The sequence below is a fragment of the Balaenoptera borealis genome, assembly GCF_965194805.1.
Source record: "Balaenoptera borealis genome assembly, chromosome: 16".
Lineage (NCBI taxonomy): Eukaryota > Metazoa > Chordata > Mammalia > Artiodactyla > Balaenopteridae > Balaenoptera > Balaenoptera borealis.
The window spans coordinates 24081158-24099332 of record NC_138872.1 but is presented as its reverse complement, the minus strand read 5'-3'; the positions used below and the strand labels follow the sequence as shown (position 1 = coordinate 24099332).

Genomic DNA, 18175 nt, shown 5'->3' with positions numbered 1-18175 from the left:
ACATAAATGAGTAACTGATGATGGAAGTTCTATGAAGAAAAAGAACTGGGTAATAGAAGAAGAAGAACAAAGGGGGACCATTTTGAGCGTATGGTCTGGGAAGGCATCTATGAGGCAGTGTCATTTAAGCCATGAGTGACGGTGGGGTGGGAAGAGCAGTCCAAGTAGAAGGAAAGCATGAGTCAAGGCCTTAAGGAATGGAGGTGTGTGGTGTCCTCCAGGACCTGAAAGGAGGCCAGTGCAGCCAGAGTGTAGCGAGTGAGGGGAGAGTGCACAAGACGATGTTGGAAAGGGGTGAAACACTAGAGGCCTTCCCGCTAAACGTGGATAACTACAGACTTACAAACATTTTAAAGGAAAGGTGATGAAGATGATGATAGCTATTGTCTACTGAATGCTTTCTGGGTGCTCAGCACCACTTAAAGCTCTTTACACGACTTCACTCGTGAGAACAACCCTAGGAGGACCCTGTTGTTATCCTCATTTTTTAAAAAATTTTTTTAAATTTTATTATTATTTTTTACACATGATTTATTTATTTATTTAGGCCACACCGTGCAGCTTGCGGGATCTTAGTTCCCGGACCAGGGACCAAACCTGCGCCCTCAGCAGTGAAAACGCAGAGTTCTAACCACTGGACCGCCAGGGAATTCCCTGTCCCCGTTTTTATAGATGAGGAAACTGAGGCACGGAGATGCGATAGAAATGAACTGAGGTCACACTAGTGGTACTGGGGTAAAGACTGTAACCTAGGCAGCCTGGCTCCAGTGCCCTCACCACCACCCTGAGATCCTAATAGAGGGGCTGGATTCGTCTAGGAGATCAGGGAAGGTGTCGGTCACTGATGGACCTCTGGGAGGACCGGGATGCCCCATCCTAACGCTCTTGTGTCGTGTAGGAGACAGGCTCGGCCTGGCTTTCTGGGAGGCTAACCCTGTCACCCTGAGCAGGGGAGGGGGAACAGCAGAGAGCAAGTCCGCCACCTCAGTTCGCTGTTACAACCACCAACCATGATGTGCTTGCTTTAAAATAACAGATATTTGTAGCTTATATGAGGGACAGTTGTGCTTTAGAAAACACTTTTCCATGTATTATATCATTTGATTTTTTTTTTAATAAATCTCATTTGATCCTCATAAAATTTGGCAAGATGGGCAAGGCAGGATGATTAGCCTCACCTCGCAGATGAGGAAGCAGGCTTGTCACGTGAGGCACCGAGGTCACACAGCTGGTGGGCAGTAGGCTTCTTGCCCTAACCCGGTTCTCCTTCTGCCTCCTCTCCTCACCCCCTCGGCTCTAACGGTGCCTCCTTCATGCGACCAGGAGAGAGAGCGCTCCTGGCACCAGCAGGAACTGGACAAGGCTCTGGAGAGCCTGGAGAGGGAGAAAATGGAGCTGGAAACGAGGCTGAGGGAACAGCAGGCAGAAACGGAGGCCATGCGGACACAGAGGGCAGAAGAACAGGCCGAGGCCGAGAGCGCCCTGTGCCAGGTGGGCAGCTGGGAGGCTGGGCTGCACGTCCACCCTGTGATCCCCCTACCTTGGACCACTTCCTTTCCCACTCCCGAGGGTGGTGCTGCAGGGGCTTCCAGAAGAGGATGTAGCTTCCCGCTCTGCTCCCCATGAGCAGGTGATTGGTACCGTTAGCTGCACGGCCGGCGGTATGTCCTACTTCCTGAGGGAGGGCTGTCGTTTACCACATCCTGTCAGCTTGCAAACCAGCAGCAATCTTCGTACTTCCTGGCTCTCAGTCAGTGGGTCCAGACCTTCCTTCGCCCTCAGCCCCCACCCCATTTGCTAGAAGAGCCCTAGAGCAGCCTAGTGGGTGAGCATGGTGACCCCTAACCCAACAAGCCCTTGCCCTCCTGCCCCTCCACAGATGCAGCTTGAAACAGAGAAGGAGAGGGTGTCCCTCCTGGAGACACTGCTGCAGACCCAGAAGGAGCTGGCAGATGCCAGCCAACAACTGGAGCGGCTGAGGCAGGACATGAAGGTTCAGAAGTTAAAGGAGCAGGTATGGAGGGTGGTTCTGGGCAAGGAAGAAGAGGCAGCATTGATTTATTCATTGACATTGACCTGCTCTTTGGCACTTCTTTGCACCGGGTCCTGGCTAGGTGCTGACATTTGACCCACAGAAAGGTGTGGCACAGCGGTGAACATGACAGTCATGGAGTTCTAGTGGCAAAGCAGACACAAAATAAGTGAGATAATTACAGGTTGTGATAAGGGCTGTAAAGGAAATAAATAAGATGGTGTAATTGAGAGTGATTCAAAGGAGGCCTCTTTGGACAAGGTGGTCATGGAGGGCCTCACTGAGAAAATGACATTTGAGCTAAGCCATTAAGGTGGAAGAGCCAGACCCATAGAACAATAAGGATGAACCTTGAAAGCATTATGCTAAGTGAAAGAAGCCAGTTACAAGAAGCCACACAGTGTATGATTCCACTTGTAGGAAATATCCAAAACAGGCAAATCTACACAGACAGAAAGTAGATGAGTAGTTGGGAGTGAGGATGGGGGATGGGGAGGGTACAGGATTTCTTTCTGGAGGTGATGAAAATGGTAAAAAATGATCATGGTGACAGTTGCACAACTCTGTGAATATACTAAAACCATTGAATTGTATGCTTTAAATGAGTAAATTGTAGGGTATGTGAACTGAATCTCAATAAAATCATTAAAAGGAAAAGAAAAGAAGCCAGCCACTTGAAGAACAGTTTAGGCAGAGGAAATAGCTATCATAAGGGCCTGGGACAGGCAGAAAGGGCCTGGGACAGTTCAGGACAGACAGGAGGCAGCATGATAAGCTTGGGGGCAGGAACCCTTTGTCAGCCGTGGTAGGACCTTGGACTTTGTTCTAAGGGCAGTGGGAACATGTTGGATGGTATTTAAAAAGCAGAGTGGGACATGACTTATTACATATATATTTAAAAAATACTTTAGCTGCTGAGGGGAGAATTTTGTGTGTGTTTGTGTTTGCCTGCTTGCATGTGGGCATGGTGGCATGAAGTGGAAGTAGGGACACCCAGCAGGAGGCTGCTGCAGTGGTCTGGGTAAGGGACCCTGGCCGAGAAAGCCTGGGTGAGCAGTGCACTTGGGGAGGGAGGAGAGGGAATAGGAGGTGAGGACTTGAGGTGACAGGGTATCATGGAAAAAACGTGGATAGCTGGGCCCTGCCTCAGCTTTTGGCAACACAAGCAAAAAACCAGTATTTATACAACACGGATTTCTGTAACATGGATTTCAAGACCCAGGAAGCTTCCTTCTACTCCCTGCTGTCTTCTCCCTTTGCAGGAGACCACTGGGATGCTGCAGACCCAGCTCCAGGAGGCTCAGCGGGAGCTGGAGCAGGCAGCCCAGCAGCACAGAGACAGCCTTGCTGCCCTCCAGGAAGAGGGCGGCACCCTGCTGCAGGATAAGATAGACCTGCAGAAGCAGGTCCCTGCTCCTCTCTCCCAGCCCAGCACCCTTCCCCAGCACAGCCAGGCTCTCCCACTCCCCATGGCAGGACGGGGGAACCTTGGCTGCCTGCGCCTGGGAGGGGGAGGGGAAGCCCCAGTACTGAGTGGAAAAGCGAAGGGTGCTCAGAGCTGCGCATGTGCCTCCCAGATCCCTGGGGTAGTTAGTAACCTCTCTCAGTGGGGACCACAGACCTCATATTTTCTTGGCAGCCCCACAGACCCAGCCTCCCCATAGATCCAGTATTTTTATACCAGATTGCTTTTCCTTCTCAAAATCCTATATCAGATGATGTTCGGATTATTTATTTTAAAAAAAATACAATCACTTGCTCATCACTTGGCCTTTGGACAGAGTTACATTCAGCCAAGGTTTTTGTTTGTGCCTGCCTCTATACAGCATATGTGAGGCTGGGGAGACAGGGGACTAGGCTGAATGGTACTGGCAGAGGGAGGTGGTTAAGAACAGCATGTAAGGGTTGGCAGAACCTCCAGAGCTTTGAAAATGGGCTGGTGACTCTGGTAAACCTTGAAGGACCCTAAAGCCCTAGGTGAGAAGCATCCTCCCACCAACCTTCCTGCCCTTGGTCCTCATGCCCTTGACTTTGCAGGTGGAGGACTTGAAGTCTCAGCTGGTTTCCAAGGAAGACTCCCAGAGGTTGGTGGACCAGGAGGTTCAGGAGAAGCTGAGAGAGGCCCAGGAGTGTAGCCGAATTCAGAAGGAGCTGGAGAGAGAGAAAGCCAGGTAGGCTAGACAGGCCATGGAGTTGGCTTTTGCCTGTCTGGATCCAGGGGTCACTGTGAGGTTGACAGTTTGCTCAGGTCACCTAACCTCTCACGTCTCCAGCTCTGGGTTGTACAGGTAGCTGTGTGGAGAGGGCATGGTCCTTGTCTCCAAAGCTCATGCTTCATTCATTTAGCAGATATTTAGAGAACATGTAGCATGCACCAGACACTATGCCAGGGGTTGGGGATATATTAAGACAATAGAGTCTCTGCCTCAGTAGAATTTATAGTTTTGTGGGGAAGACGTTAATCAAATAACCCCCAAAGGAAAATATTGCAGATTATGTTACCTGGAGTCTGAGGAGGGAGAAATCCTTTTGTTGATGAAACTAGAGGCAGGAAGACAAGGTAGGAGACTGGTACAATTGTCCAGATTAAGAGAACCAAAGCTGAACCGAGGTAGGGTCGGAGGGAAGGGGAGGAGGGAAGGGGTTTAAGGGGTGTTAGGGGAGTTGGAATCAGTTATTTGTAGTCTTAGAGTGGACTCAGGTGGGATGAGGGGAGGATGCTGTGATGTGGTCAAGACTTCTCAGGGTGAATGGAGGTGCCATTCAGTGAGCTGGGGAACATAGTAGGGGTGACTGGTGTGAGGGGAGGTGCAGAGGGGATGGGAAGAATTGGACATGTTGAATTTGAGGTATTGTATAGATATTTCTGGAATTTGCCAGAGAAGAATAAACTGTGAAGTTGAAATGAAATATTATATGCATGAAGGACCTAGGAGCACTCAGTAGGTACTCAGTATATGGAGGCTTTTATTGTTATACTGGAATCATTATCATCACTGTTTCTATTAATTATTAATGCTGTGTTAGAGCAGTCAGATGAGAAGGTAGTTCTTCATTCCCTGAGAGAATGGCCCAGCCCTCTGAACCCTCTCTTTTTAGCCTGACTCTGTCACTGGCGGAAAAGGAACAGAGACTCCTTGTTTTACAAGAGGCTGACTCTGTTCGACAGCAAGAGCTGAGCTCCTTGCGCCAGGACATGCAGGAGGCCCAGGCAGGGCAGAAAGAGCTCAGCGCCCAGGTATTTCCCACCCCACTAAGAGCCCTCTTCCTTGGTAGAAACCTGCTTGTGGAGTCGGCAGGTGATTGCTCAGTCACGCTGGGACCTCAGCAGCCCCAGCAGGAGGGGGAAGCCAGGACTGGGCTGGGTGGGGCTTGGGAACCTGACCCAGAGTTGAGAACGGACCCTGTGGGGAACCTGATGGCCCAGAACACAGTGCCCAGAGGGGCAGAGCTCACGCAGGCCTGGTTCAAGCCCAGCCACTGCCAAGTGTGCCTGGTCTGCCTGGCAAGACACAGCAGGGGGAACAAGTATTACTCCAGATCGGGTCAGTGGCAGCCTCTTGCTTCCAGGGACTCGGTCTGCTCACAGCAGGACCCCAGACCTTGTGCACAGAGGAAAGATGGAACCGGGAGGAGAATAATGAGGGAGTAAGAGCTAGACATAGACTGCGGCAGATGAGGACCCAGGTCTGCTTGTTAGACGGTCCTGGGTGTGACTCCCAGCTCTACAGCTTCTTGGTTGTGTGAACATCACTTTATTCAACCATAAAACAAGGATGATAATTCTTAATCATTATAGGAATATATAAAGTGTCAGGAACACAGTAAGCATTCAATAAATGGTAGCCATTATTATCGTGACTGGTCTTTTTAGGCTCAGTGTCAGCGTTTCAGGCAGATTTCTAATCATGGCAGGGAGCTGGCATAGTTGCCAGGGGGACCAGGGCCAAAGCCCATTTGCATAGGCCAGGCCCATGTGTCAGGAGTCTGTAGGTGAGCATGTAGGTCAGACCTAGGGTTACACTCATTCCGGAGCCCTCCCTTCCTGCTGGAGAGCTGAGCCTACTGAAATCCTCCCAGCCCCAGTCAAGGTTTGCACAGGGATTGAGTGGGGTCAGGCCCGGGAGGGTCTGGGGAGAGGATATCAATTCCCTGCTCAGAGTGACCATACTTCCTCTCTGGCAGGTGGAATTACTGAAGCAGGAGGTGAAGGAAAAGGAGGCTGACTTTCTGGCCCAGGAAGCACAGCTGCTGGAGGAGCTAGAGGCAGCTCGAGTAACAGAACAGCAGCTACGAGCTTCCTTGTGGACCCAGGAAACCAAGGCAGCCCAACTACAGCTGCGACTGCGCAACACGGAGAGCCAGCTGGAGGCCCTGTCGGTGGGACAGCAGCCTGGGCACCAGGCCCAGGTCCAGCTGGCCAGCCTCTGTTCTGTCTTGCAGCAGGCCCTGGGGTCTCCTTATGAGAGCGGGCTTGAGCTGAGTGGTGGGGGAGACTCGGCTTCCTCCCTCTGGGGCCCTGAGCCAGGTGAGGCAGCCACCCAGGAACTCAGTCCTTTGGTCAAAGCCAGGCCTAGCTCCCAGGGGAGAAGGAAAGGGAATGCAGTTCCTTAGGCAATACTCATCAAGGCCAAGGCCACAGACTCTGGGATTAATTCAATCGGAGTTTGAACCCCAGCTCGGCCATTTGCTAGATGTGTGTCCTTGGGCAAGTCACCTCTCCTCTTTGAATTTGATTTTCTCAACTATAAAATGAGGGTGTTAAAAGTACTTACCGGGACTTCCCTGGTGGCGCAGTGGTTAAGAATCCACCTGCCAATGCAGGGGACACGGGTTCGATCCCTGGTCCAGGAAGATCCCACATGCTGCGGAGCAACTAAGCCCGTGTGCCACAACTACTGAGCCTGTGCTCTGGAGCCTGCGAGCCACAACTACTGAGCCCGTGTGCCACAACTACTGAAGCCCACGCGCCTAGAGCCCGTGCTCCGCAACAAGAGAAGCCACCACAATGAGAAGCCCGCACACTGCAATGAAGAGCAGCCCCCTCCATCCGCAACTAGAGAAAGCCCGAGCGCAGCAACGAAGACCCAACGCAGCCAAAAATGAATAAATTAATTTTTTTTAGAAAAAGTACTTACCTCTTGGGATATTTTTAAGGAGTTAATGAGATGACAAATAAAATTTTTCACACAGTTCCTGGCACTTATTAAATGCCTAACAAATGATAGCTAGCATTTTCTAGTGCACATCACAGTGCCTGGCACATAGGTATGCAGACAGGGCATGATGAACAAACTGCTGAGAAGGGGTTCTTTGAGGAGAAGAGGGATGGGTGGGAAGGTCAAGGCCAGGTCTGGGAGGTATGGCTGTTTCTTTTCATAGTGCAGCCAGGTCAGGAGGTGTTTCCTCATTTTTTCAGACCAGAATGGAGCTAGGATCCTCTTTAAGAGATGGCCCCTCCAGACGGCTCTCTCAGCTGAGGCGGTGGCATCTGCCCTCCAGAAGCTTCACCAAGACCTGTGGAAGACGCAGCGGGCCCGGGTATGTGTCTCTGTTCTCCTTCCTCAGGCTCTTCACCTACGCCGAAAAAGACTTGTGAAGCACTTTGACCTGTTTTATTTATGACGTAAAGTTGGGATGAGTTCCACCTCTATCACTTACTACCCGGCAACTGTGAATGAAGCATTTGGCTTCCTGGGCCTTGGTTTCACTAGTAAAGTAGGGCAAATCGTGCCTGCCTCACAGGGCTGTGAGGAATAAATGAGTGAGGGACTCGAGTGAGCCCTGTAAACCGTGATACTCTGTATAGATCTGTGATACTGTTTTGCATCATTTTCCTCTCAGCCATGAATTGTTCTTGGTGCCAAGACCTCCAAGAAAAACCTGACAAATTGGGGATCACTGAGATTTGAGGTTGCTGTTTATAGGAACATTCTAGGCCTAAGACTGAACTAAATGTCCCCCAAATTCCACCTCACAGTGAACCCCTCAGTCAGTAAAAATTGAGTGTCACTTATATGCCAGCCACTCTGAGCTGGGCATACAAAAAGGAGAAAGACCTGGTCTCTGCCCTCAAGAAGGCTTGTGACAGGGCTGAGCAACCAGACTGCATCCTAAGATAAAGCAGAACTGATAGAAATAATTGGATCAATAACAGATGTACATGATAATAATAGGAGGAAGGGACAATTGGGAAGGTCAGAAGGAGGGAAGCAGTGACCTTTGAGCTAAGCTTTGAAGTAGGAGTTTGGGGAGAGGAGAGGTGACCCTGGGCTAAGACTTCAGCAGGAGTTCTGTTTCAAAGACAGACAAGTCAGGGCTTCCCCGGTGGCGCAGTGGTTGAGAATCTGCCTGCCAATGCAGGGGACCCGGGTTCGGGCCCTGGTCTGGGAAGATCCCACATGCCGCGGAGCAACTGGGCCCGTGAGCCACAATTGCTGAGCCTGCGCGTCTGGAGCCTGTGCTCCGCAACAAGAGAGGCCGCGATAATGAGAGGCCTGCGCACCGCGATGAAGAGTGGCCCCCACTTGCCACAACTGGAGAAAGCCCTCGCACAGAAGCGAAGACCCAACATAGCCATAAATAAATTAATTAAATAAATAAATAACCCCCCCCAAAAAAAAAAGTTTAAAAAAAAGACAGACAAGTCAGAAGGGAACCTAGGCTCCAGCCAGTTGGAGCAGACAGAGCCTGTCATTCCTTCCAGGAGCCAAATGCACATGAGTTCAGAGGTAAATAACCCAGCAATCTGAGAGTAGGTCCATGATGGCAGACCCTGACAGAGGCTGAGGGAAGAGAGGGCTCGGGCCCTGGACTGGGGCGGCTTTGTGGAAGATGAGGAACTTGAGTTCCACACCCTTTCTTTCCCAGGATGATCTGAGGGATCAGGCCCAGAAGCTGGAACAGCGTCTCACTGATACAGAGGCTGAGAAGAACCAGATCCACACAGAGTTGCAGGCTCTGCAGAGACAGCTCTCCCAGAACGAGGAAGGTGAGAAGCTTAAGGCAGGGGTGGGTTTGGGGGAGAAGAAAGAGGAAAGGCAGGAAGCCCAGAGGGGTGGGATCAGGCCTGGGAGCCACTCCTTACTGCTTACCCACAACTGTGAGATTTACCTAGAGACGTCTCCAAAGGGGCGATGACCCCCGTGAAGTATTTTTTGTACTTTGCTTGGCCTTTGAGAGCCGTCCTGGAAGAAGGGATTAGGAGGAACAGATTTGGTGAACTGAGGGAAGTTGCTAGCTAGGCTTCTGTTTTTTCTGTGAAGATTTAAAAACTGGCAACCTAAGGTCAGGTCTATAAGAACACTGTAAAATTCTATGTCTTTCATCATTTATCAGTGTTACTTATTTTATCTCCAACTGTGTTCTCAAATGATTAACCTTTGACAGCAGAAGGATTATGGGCTTGTTTGGGAGATAGGAAGAGGGGGGAATCTGGGGGGAAACTATCTGTGCCACAGCCAAGGGCTAGGAAGGGTGGTGACTACTAGGAAAGGAAAGGAGAGGGGAGGGTCTTGCGACTCAAGGCTCAACTGTAGAAGGGAAGAAGACAACGTGGGGAGTGGGTCTGGGTCTTAAAAGTATCCCGAACGGCTCCCTGAGAGCCACACACATACAGTTGGGTTCCGGTGCATTTTGCAGAAATGGAGGGCACCCAGCAGAGCAACCCTGGTCTCTAGGAACCTCTGCAAAATCATAGAATTAGGGACTGGAAAGGACCTCCAACATCATCTAGCTCAACCCTATCTGTCTGAATCCAAGGTTGAGAATCTGTGTGATCGGGATGGGAAGTGTTGGGATGATTGTCAGGCACTGCTGGAGCTGGGCAGCAGATGCAGACACGAGTCTGGAAGCAGCAGGGAGCCTAGACAGACAGGAGCAGCTGGCAGATGGGTGATGCCTCTGTGAAACTGGATGTAATTCTCTCCTTCTCGGCCTTTTCCTCCTTTGATTCTATTCCCCATCTTCCATCTGCCTCTACATCCCTCTTTTCCTCCAATCATGGTTCTTCCTCCACTACCTCTCTTCCCAAAGAGAAATCCAAGTGGGAAGGAAAACAGAACTCCCTAGAGTCTGAGCTGACGGAGCTACGTGAAACTGTGACATCCTTCCAGAGTCGCCTACGGCAAGCAGAGCTCCAGGGAATAGAAGCCCAGGTAAGGTGTTTCTGGTTTGGGGGAGGGGTTGCTTCAGGAGTAGTCCCTCAGGGCCCAGGATCGAGCCCATCCTGGCCCACGGTCGTACCCCATCCATATGTAGTGCCCGGCTTCCTTCAGCAGTGTCTCTGTTTCTCTGGCTCTCCCCACATCCCTGAGGGCCATTGTTAAGACCCTAGTGAATCCTCCTTTAATTACTTTTTCTGAATTGAGGTTGAGATTTTCGTCCCTTGCCCTGAAGGACTAGCGTCTGGGATGACTCATTTGCACCAGGTTTTCCCCCCTGAGCATAGCAGAGCCCAGGGGTGTGGTAGGGATGTTCTTGTACAGGATCAGCCTAAGTGGAACACCCAGTTCCTTTTGCCCAAATCCTTGGCAATGCTGGTGCCACAGAGGAAGGAAAGGAAGGGCCGGTGTTGGAGTGACATTTTCAGGGAAGTATAGTTTAAGGTGGTTTTGCATCTTGTTTTCCAGAATGAGCGAGAGTTACTGCAGGCAGCCAAGGAGAACCTGACTGCCCAGGTGGAACATCTCCAAGCATCTGTGGCAGAAGCCAGGGCTCAGGCAAGCGCTGCTGGGGTCCTGGAGGAAGACCTGAGAACTGTGCGCTCAGCACTGAAACTGAAAAACGAGGAGGTGGAGAGTGAGCGCGAGCGAGCCCAGGCCCTGCAGGAGCAGGGCAAGCTGAAGGTGGCCCAGGGGAAGGCTTTGCAGGAGAATCTGGCTCGCCTGGCCCAGACCCTGTCTGAAAGAGAAGAGGAGGTGGAGACTCTGCAGGGAAAAATCCAGGCGCTGGAGAAGCAACGGGAAATGCAAAAGGCTGCTTTGGAAGTGCTGTCTCTGGACCTGAAGAAGAGGACCCAAGAGGTGGATGTGCAGCGAGAACAGCTTCGGGAGCTGGAGGAGGGTAGGTCTGTTCTAGAGCATCTGCCCACGGCCGTCCAGGAGCAAGAGCAGAAGCTGACTCTGCAGAGGGAGCAGATCAAGGAGCTTGAGAAGGACCAGGAGGCGCAGAGGAACATCTTGGAGCATCAGCTTCTGGAACTTGAGAAGAAGGCCCAAGTGATTGAGTCCCAGAAAGGACAGATTCAGGACCTGAAGAAGCAGCTGGTTACAATGGAACGCCTGGCCCTGGAGCTAGAGGAAAACCATCACAAAGTGGAATGCCAGCAAAAGGCGATCGAGGAGCTGGAGGGCCAGAGGGAAATGCAGAGGGTGGCTCTGACCCACCTTACACTGGACCTGGAGGAAAGGAGCCAGGAGCTGCAGGTGCAGGGCAGCCAGATCCAGGAGCTGGAGAGCCAGAGCACCCTCCTGGCAAGAGAGCTCCAGGAGAAGGACCAGGAGGTGACGTCCCAGCAAGACCAGGTCAAGGAGCTGCAGAGGCAGAAGGAGCATCTGACCCAGGACCTGGAGAGGAGGGAGCAGGAGATGGTGCTGCTGAAGGAAAGGATTCAGGTCCTGGAAGATCAGAGGACCCTGCAGACCAAGATCCTGGAGGAGGACCTGGAGCAGATCAAGCTGTCCCTGAGAGAACGAGGCCGGGAGCTGGCCTCTCAGAGGCAGCTGATGCAGGAGCGGGCAGAGGAAGGGAAGGGCCAGAGTAAAGCTCAGCGAGGGAGCCTGGAGCACATGAAACTGATCCTGCGTGATAAGGAGAAGGAGTTGGAATGCCAGCAGGAGCGTGTCCAGGAACTTCAGGAGCGCAAGGATCAGCTGGAGCAGCAGCTGCAGGGCCTACACAGGAAGGTGGGTGAGACCAGCCTACTCCTGACCCAGCGGGAGCAGGAGGTAGTGGTCCTGCAGCGGCACCTGCAGGAAGCCAGGGAGCAGGGGCAGCTGAAAGAGCAGGCACTTCAGGGCCAGCTGGACGAGGCCCAGAGGGCGCTGGCCCGGAGTGCCCGGGAGCTCGAGGCCCTGCAGCAGCAGCAGCAGCAGGCCCAGGGCCAGGAGGGGAACGCGAAGGAACAGGCGGGCTCACTGCAGCGAGCTCTGGAGCAGGCCCGCGCCACACTGAAGGAGTGCCAGGCTGAGCTTGAGGACCACAAGGAACACGCGCGGAGGCTCCAGCAAGAGCTGGCGGTGGAGGGACAGCGGGTCCAGGCCCTGGAGGAGGTGCTGGGTGACCTAAGGGCTGAGTCTCGGGAGCAGGAGAAGGCTCTGCTGGCCCTCCAGCAGCAGTGTGCCGAGCGGGCCCAGGAGCATGCGGCGGAGGCCAGGACCCTGCGGGACAGCTGGCTGCAGGCAGAGGTGATGCTCCAGGAACGGGACCGGGAGCTGGAGGCCCTACGGGCAGATGGCCAGTCCTCCCAGTGTCGGGAGGAGGCTGCCTGGGGCCAGGCTGAGGCTCTGCAGGAGGCCCTCAGCAAGGCTCAGGCTGCCCTCCAGGAGAAAGAGCAGCATCTCCTTGGGCAGGCGGAGCTGAGCCGCAGCCTGGAGGCCAGCACGGCCACCTTGCAGGCTGCCCTGGACTCCTGCCAGGCACGAGCCCGGCAGCTGGAGGAGGCCCTGAGGAAGCGGGAAGGTGAGATCGAGGACCAGGACCTCCGACACCAGGAGGCCGTGCGGCAGCTCCAGGAGGCACTTGCCCAGAGGGATGAAGAGCTGAGACACCGGAGGAGGCAGGGACAGCTGCTGGAGAAGCCTCTGGCCCAGCAGGGCCGAGAGGATGCGACCCAAGAGAAGCAGGAGCCGAGGCGCGAGAGAGAAGAGGAAGAGACGAGGGGCCTTCGTGAGAGCCTGAGGGAGCTACGGTGGGCTCTAGCCCAAAAGGAAGAGGAGATCCTGGAGCTGAGGGAGGCCCAGCCAAGGAAGGGTCTGGAGGACTCGCCCCCCAGCCACACGGCCTCCCCAAGGGAGGAGCCGTCTTCCACACTTGATTCCTCAGGGCCCAGGCTGCAGCGGGAGCTGGAGCGACTACAGGTGGCCCTGAGGCAGACGGAGGCCAGGGAGATCGAGTGGAGGGAGAAGGCCCAGGACCTGGCGCTGTCCCTGGCCCAGAGCAAGGCCAGCGTCAGCAGTCTGCAGGAGGTAGCCCTGTTCCTGCAAGCCTCTGTCCTGGAGCGGGACTCGGAACAGCAGAGGCTGCAGGTGAGTCACCCCGTGGGTGGTAAGGGCTGGGGCAGAGCCCGGTCTGCCTGGGCTCCGGGGCTGTCTGCACCTCAGGGTGTGAGAAAGCTGAGGTCACGAGCACCTCAACACAGTGGAATCCAGGTTACTGTGCTAGTGCTGTGGGGGAAGATGTGGCATCCCCAGTCCCTGCCCTCCTAGAGCTGATGGTCTAGTGGAAAAGCAATTATAATGCAGTGCCTAATTAGGATTGGTGCCTGACACGTGAAGTTTTGTGTGCTCTGAGCACACCGGAGGGACCACCCCACCTTTCCTGGTAGAAGTGGTGTTTAAGGTTAGATTTAAGGGACCAGTAAGGAAATAGCCAAGCACAGGTTGGGGGAGGGAGAGGAAGAAGGAGGGGAGAGAGCGTGGAGTATCTGTGAGGGAGTTCAGGCTGCCTGGGACAGAGAAGAGGCTCTGGCAAGAGAAGAGAGGACAGCAGGGGGCCATCATTTAGGGCTTGTCAGCATGTTAAGGACCTGGGTGACCAGTGGGAGGTGGATGAAGGGTTTGGGGCAGGGGAGTGACATGATCAGATATATAGTTCAGAAAGATGGCTCAGGCTGCCGGGGGAGCAACTGTAGACCTGGGGAGACTGACCAGGAGGCTGTAATGGGAGTTGGTGGACAGGTGGTGGACCTGAGATAGGAAGTGTGGATGGAGACACGTGGGTGGGCCTAGAGGTTCACAGGATTTCCAGCAGGTGATTGCCCAAGAGATGAAGGGAGTAAAGAAAAGACAGAAAGAAATCAAAGGCAGGGCCCAGGTTTCTGCTCACTGGGATGAAGGCAGGTTTGGGGAAGCGGGGTGGAATAGTGAGTTCAGTTTGGAAACGGAGCGAGGTACCTATGGGGCCAAGCAAGCGGACACGTCAGTGGGCAGATCTGCTAACGTGATCCGAAGTTAAAGCGTGAGGTTGAGGCTAGGGGCAGAGCCTCTGGAGTTGTCAGCAGTCAGGAGAAGTGGGCTCCTCTAGGTGGGATGTTGAGTGACAGAGGAAGTGACCTTAGGGTCTAACCTTTAGCCTCAGGTCACGGCCACGTCTCAGTCATCTTTGCACCCTGCACTGAGCGCAAGGTCTGCAGAGTGGGCAATCAGGAAAGCTGGGCTGACTACTGGACATAGTATTATCTCTTTTGCCAAGAGGAACCCAGCCCATTTTTCCTGGGAAGTTGACTCTATATCCTGGTCCCTTGACCTGAGGTGAGCCCTAGAGAACCCCCTCCCTCAATTCAGACACACGACCCTGCAGGGACTTGCCTTCTGGGAGCCCCAAAAGCTCTGCTCTGGTTAAAAGGCAATATGCAGACAAGGGGTTACATTTATGAGCTTTGGAGTCGAGTTCTTGGATTTGAAATACAGTTCTGCAGGTTATTAGCTGTGTGACCTGAAGTAAGTGCGTTTACTTCTCTGACTCTTGGTTTTCTCATTGATAAAATACAGAATGATAGTACCAGCCCCATAGAGCCATTTTGAGTCCAAAAAGCGATAATGTGAATAAAGTGCACAGGAAAAAGGCATTCAGTAAGTGGGACTCCTTTCCTGTTTCCAGGCCTGTTCTTACGGGCACAGAAAAAGTCAGATACGTCGGTGGGTGGGAAGGCACTTCCTGTCCATACTTGTGAGTTACTGAGCAGTATTTACTCAGTAACGAAGCTCAGGTCAGGGTCCTCCCGTTCCCAGAACACTCAAGGGCACCTTTCAGAAACAGCCCTTCATCACAGTAGCATCATTTTTTAAAATCGAAGTATAGTTGATTCAGTTATATATATATATAAGGAGATATATTCTTTTTCAGATTCTTTTCCCTTATAGGTTATTACAAAATGTTGAATACAGTTTCCTGTGCTATAAAGAAGGTCCTTGTTGTTTATCTACTTTATATATAGTAGTGTGTGTATGTTAATCCCAAATTCCTAATTTATCCCTCCTCCCCCTTTTCCCTTTGGTAACCGCAAGTTTGTTTTCTACGTCCATGAGTCTATTTCTGTTTTGTAAATAAATTCGTTGGTATCATTTTTTTTTTAGATTCCACATATAACTGATATCATATGATATTTGTCTTTGTCTGGCTTACTTCACTTAGTATGATAATCTCTAGGTCCATCCATGTTGCTGCAAATGGCATTATTTCATTCTTTTTTATGGCTGAGTAGCATTCCATTGTTATTTACTGCCTCTTCTTTATCCGTTCATCTGTCAATGGACATTTATATAGTAGCATCATTTTTTACTTTAAGCAATTTACATGCCAGGAACTGTTACTCTCACTTTCTTCTACAACAACCCTGAGAAGTAGGAATGGTTATTATCTTCATTTTATAGTTGAGGAACGGCAGTTAAGAGAGGTTAAGTAACCTGTCCAAGGTCATCCAGCTAGTAAAGGGCAGAACTAGGGTTAGACCTAAGCAGGCTGGCCTCGTACAACTAAGGCTCCTTCTCTCTCCCAGACAGCCTCCACCCACATGTGTACCTTCCGTTCCTCTTCTCTGTCTGTCCTCTTGACCTTTACCACTTATGAACCCTAGGGTGCCTAGAAGATATCTAGCACTAGTCTTCCCATTTATCTAAAGGGGTTTAATCCCAGAGGCTTAATCTACGCTTCACGTGGTCTTTTTGTGTGTGTGTGTGTGGCTGCGGCTCCCGGCATGTGGGATCTTAGTTCCCTGACCAGGGATAAAACCCACGCCTCCTGCATTGGGAGTGCGGAGTCTTAACCACTGGACCACCAGGGAAGTCCTCATTGTGGTCATTTTACAAACGAGGTAATTGGGGTTTGGAGAGAGCTCATGTCTTGACCCAAGTCATATAGCCAGTACATAGTGACACAATACCCGGCTGTATGTGATTCCTGAGTCCATGCTCTTTCCACAACACCTAGTGCTCCCAATTGTCACTTAGCTTAGGGGAGATCTAAAACAGGAGTTCCCCGGTGGCCTAGTGGTTAGGGTCTCACTGCCATGGCCCTGGTTCAATCCCTGGTCGGGGAACTAAGATCCCACAAGCCACGCGGCGCGGCCAAAAAATAAAAATAAAAATAAAATAAATAAATAAAATGAGACAGGTTTTAGCCCTAGTCCACCATGTGTCCTTGGGAAGATCCCTCTCTGCTCCTTTGTTTTATCCACCTGTAAAATGAAAGTTATCCACTAGAATAGCTCAGAGGTGCCAGGAAAAGTAAGACTATAACCTGATGAGAAAATTGTTGAAGACGGAGGGCGGAGCGGGTCTTGATATGAGGTCATCATGGAGTGACTCACCCCAGGATGAGTTGGAGCTCAGCAGACAAGCTCTGGAGAAGGAGCGACTCCACAACCCAGGCCTGACCAGCCGAGCAGAACGGGGGCCCAGAGGAGACCCCGGCGCCCAGCTGGGAGAGGTGAGCTGGGGGCCTGGTGGGAACAGATGGCCCAGGAGGGAGCGCCTGTCCAGGGGCTTGTCCCCTTCCCCTGGGAATTGGGTCCCTGAAGCCCAGACCTGCCAGGTTAGTCCTTTGCCCTCTATCTGTTCCCCACCTGTCTGAGGGGCTGCCCGGGTGAGACTGACAGGTCTCTCCTTCAGGTCTCGGAGGCGAAGACTGAGCCGAGTGCTGAGGTGGAGGAGAAGCAGCTCTGGGAGCAGAGGCTTGAACACCTGCAGCGAGCGGTGGCGCGGCTGGAGGTTGACCGAAGCCGACTGCAGCACCACAATGCCCAGCTGCGGACCACCCTGGAGCAGGTGGGTGACTGCTGTCCTCAGCTCCCTCCCCGGTCCGCTGGGCATGCACCTCCACTTCTCATGCAGCCCCCAGAGCAGGGGTTAGTAAACTATAGCCCAGGGGCCAAATTCGGCCTACTGCCCGTTTCTGAAAATAAAGCTGTTTGGAGACACTGCAGTAGTTGTGACAGAGATCGAATGGCCCACAGCGCCTAATATTATACGGAAAAGGTTTGCTGGCCCTGCTTCAAAGGCTCGGGAGGCCGGCCCCACGTCCTCTGCCACAGCAGCACTTTGCACTCAGGGCTGCCCCAGCAAGTGCTCTCCTCAGCCCAGTTCAGCTTCCCATGGCTGCTGGCCCCTTACACTTGCCCCACCCTCACACCGGCCTCCTCTCAAAAAAGGCGGCTCTGCTCCAGACCCAGAGCCAAGCCCAGCCCTGACTTCTCACTCACATCTTGGCAGGTGGAGCGAGAGCGGAGGAAACTGAAGAGGGATTCCCTGCGAGCATCGCGGGCGGGCGTCCTGGAGAGCGGTGAAGCCACGGCACCATCACCCACCCAGCAGGTTTGTCTATTTCATTGACTGCAGCCTCAGGAGAGCCCAAGCCCAGCCACTAGAAACAGCCCTCTGCCGTGCATGTCCCAGGCTCCCCTTGCAAGGGGAGGAGCCACTCCAGCCAGTCCGTAGGGCCCCTCCTGACCGGGCTCTGCCCCACCCAGCACTGTCCCTGACCCAGGGAAGGAGGCCCAACATCAGTGGGCGGGGCTGGAGTCAGCCCTGCATTCTGAGGAACCCAGCCTTCACTGGTACGCAGTCCACCTGCCCCCCAGACCAGTGCTTCAGGCTCCCAGGAGCAGGCCTCATGGGGCTTCTGGTCTCTCCCTGCATGTAGGTGTTGGGTGGTGCTTGCCAGACCTGGATGTTCCTAGGAGCTTGATAGCAGCTTCGTGGACCTCTTAGACTTCCTTACCCTTTGCAGTACTGAATTTACAAGATATGGGTCCAGGGTATTTCCTGGGGCCAGAAGGATCTGGGGGAAGACACCACAAACCAGCACTCTTTTAGCTGAGTTACGCCCGTCAGTAGACAGCCCTGGGGCCTGGCAGGTAGGGACTGTTTCTGGTGGCTGAGCACCTCCTAACCCTCCATCCCCCTTCCTTTAAGGAAAGCTTCCCAT

General features: G+C 52.8%; 1 protein-coding gene across 8 annotated transcripts in view; it reads left to right on the top strand.

Annotated features, from left to right (window-relative positions):
- The window catches only part of CEP250 (centrosomal protein 250), a 48877-nt gene that overhangs the window by 28005 nt on the left and 2697 nt on the right, over nucleotides 1–18175 (top strand). For all 8 annotated transcript variants that reach the window (XM_082359363.1, XM_082359361.1, XM_082359362.1 and 5 more), the window contains 13 exons: nucleotides 1324–1491; nucleotides 1880–2014; nucleotides 3295–3438; nucleotides 4070–4203; nucleotides 5132–5270; nucleotides 6218–6560; nucleotides 7452–7573; nucleotides 8903–9023; nucleotides 10067–10188; nucleotides 10663–13278; nucleotides 16565–16678; nucleotides 16861–17016; nucleotides 17461–17562. In XM_082359363.1, coding sequence (XP_082215489.1) covers nucleotides 1324–1491; nucleotides 1880–2014; nucleotides 3295–3438; nucleotides 4070–4203; nucleotides 5132–5270; nucleotides 6218–6560; nucleotides 7452–7573; nucleotides 8903–9023; nucleotides 10067–10188; nucleotides 10663–13278; nucleotides 16565–16678; nucleotides 16861–17016; nucleotides 17461–17562 — 4416 coding nt within the window. The remainder of the gene's footprint in view (nucleotides 1–1323; nucleotides 1492–1879; nucleotides 2015–3294; nucleotides 3439–4069; nucleotides 4204–5131; nucleotides 5271–6217; nucleotides 6561–7451; nucleotides 7574–8902; nucleotides 9024–10066; nucleotides 10189–10662; nucleotides 13279–16564; nucleotides 16679–16860; nucleotides 17017–17460; nucleotides 17563–18175) is intronic.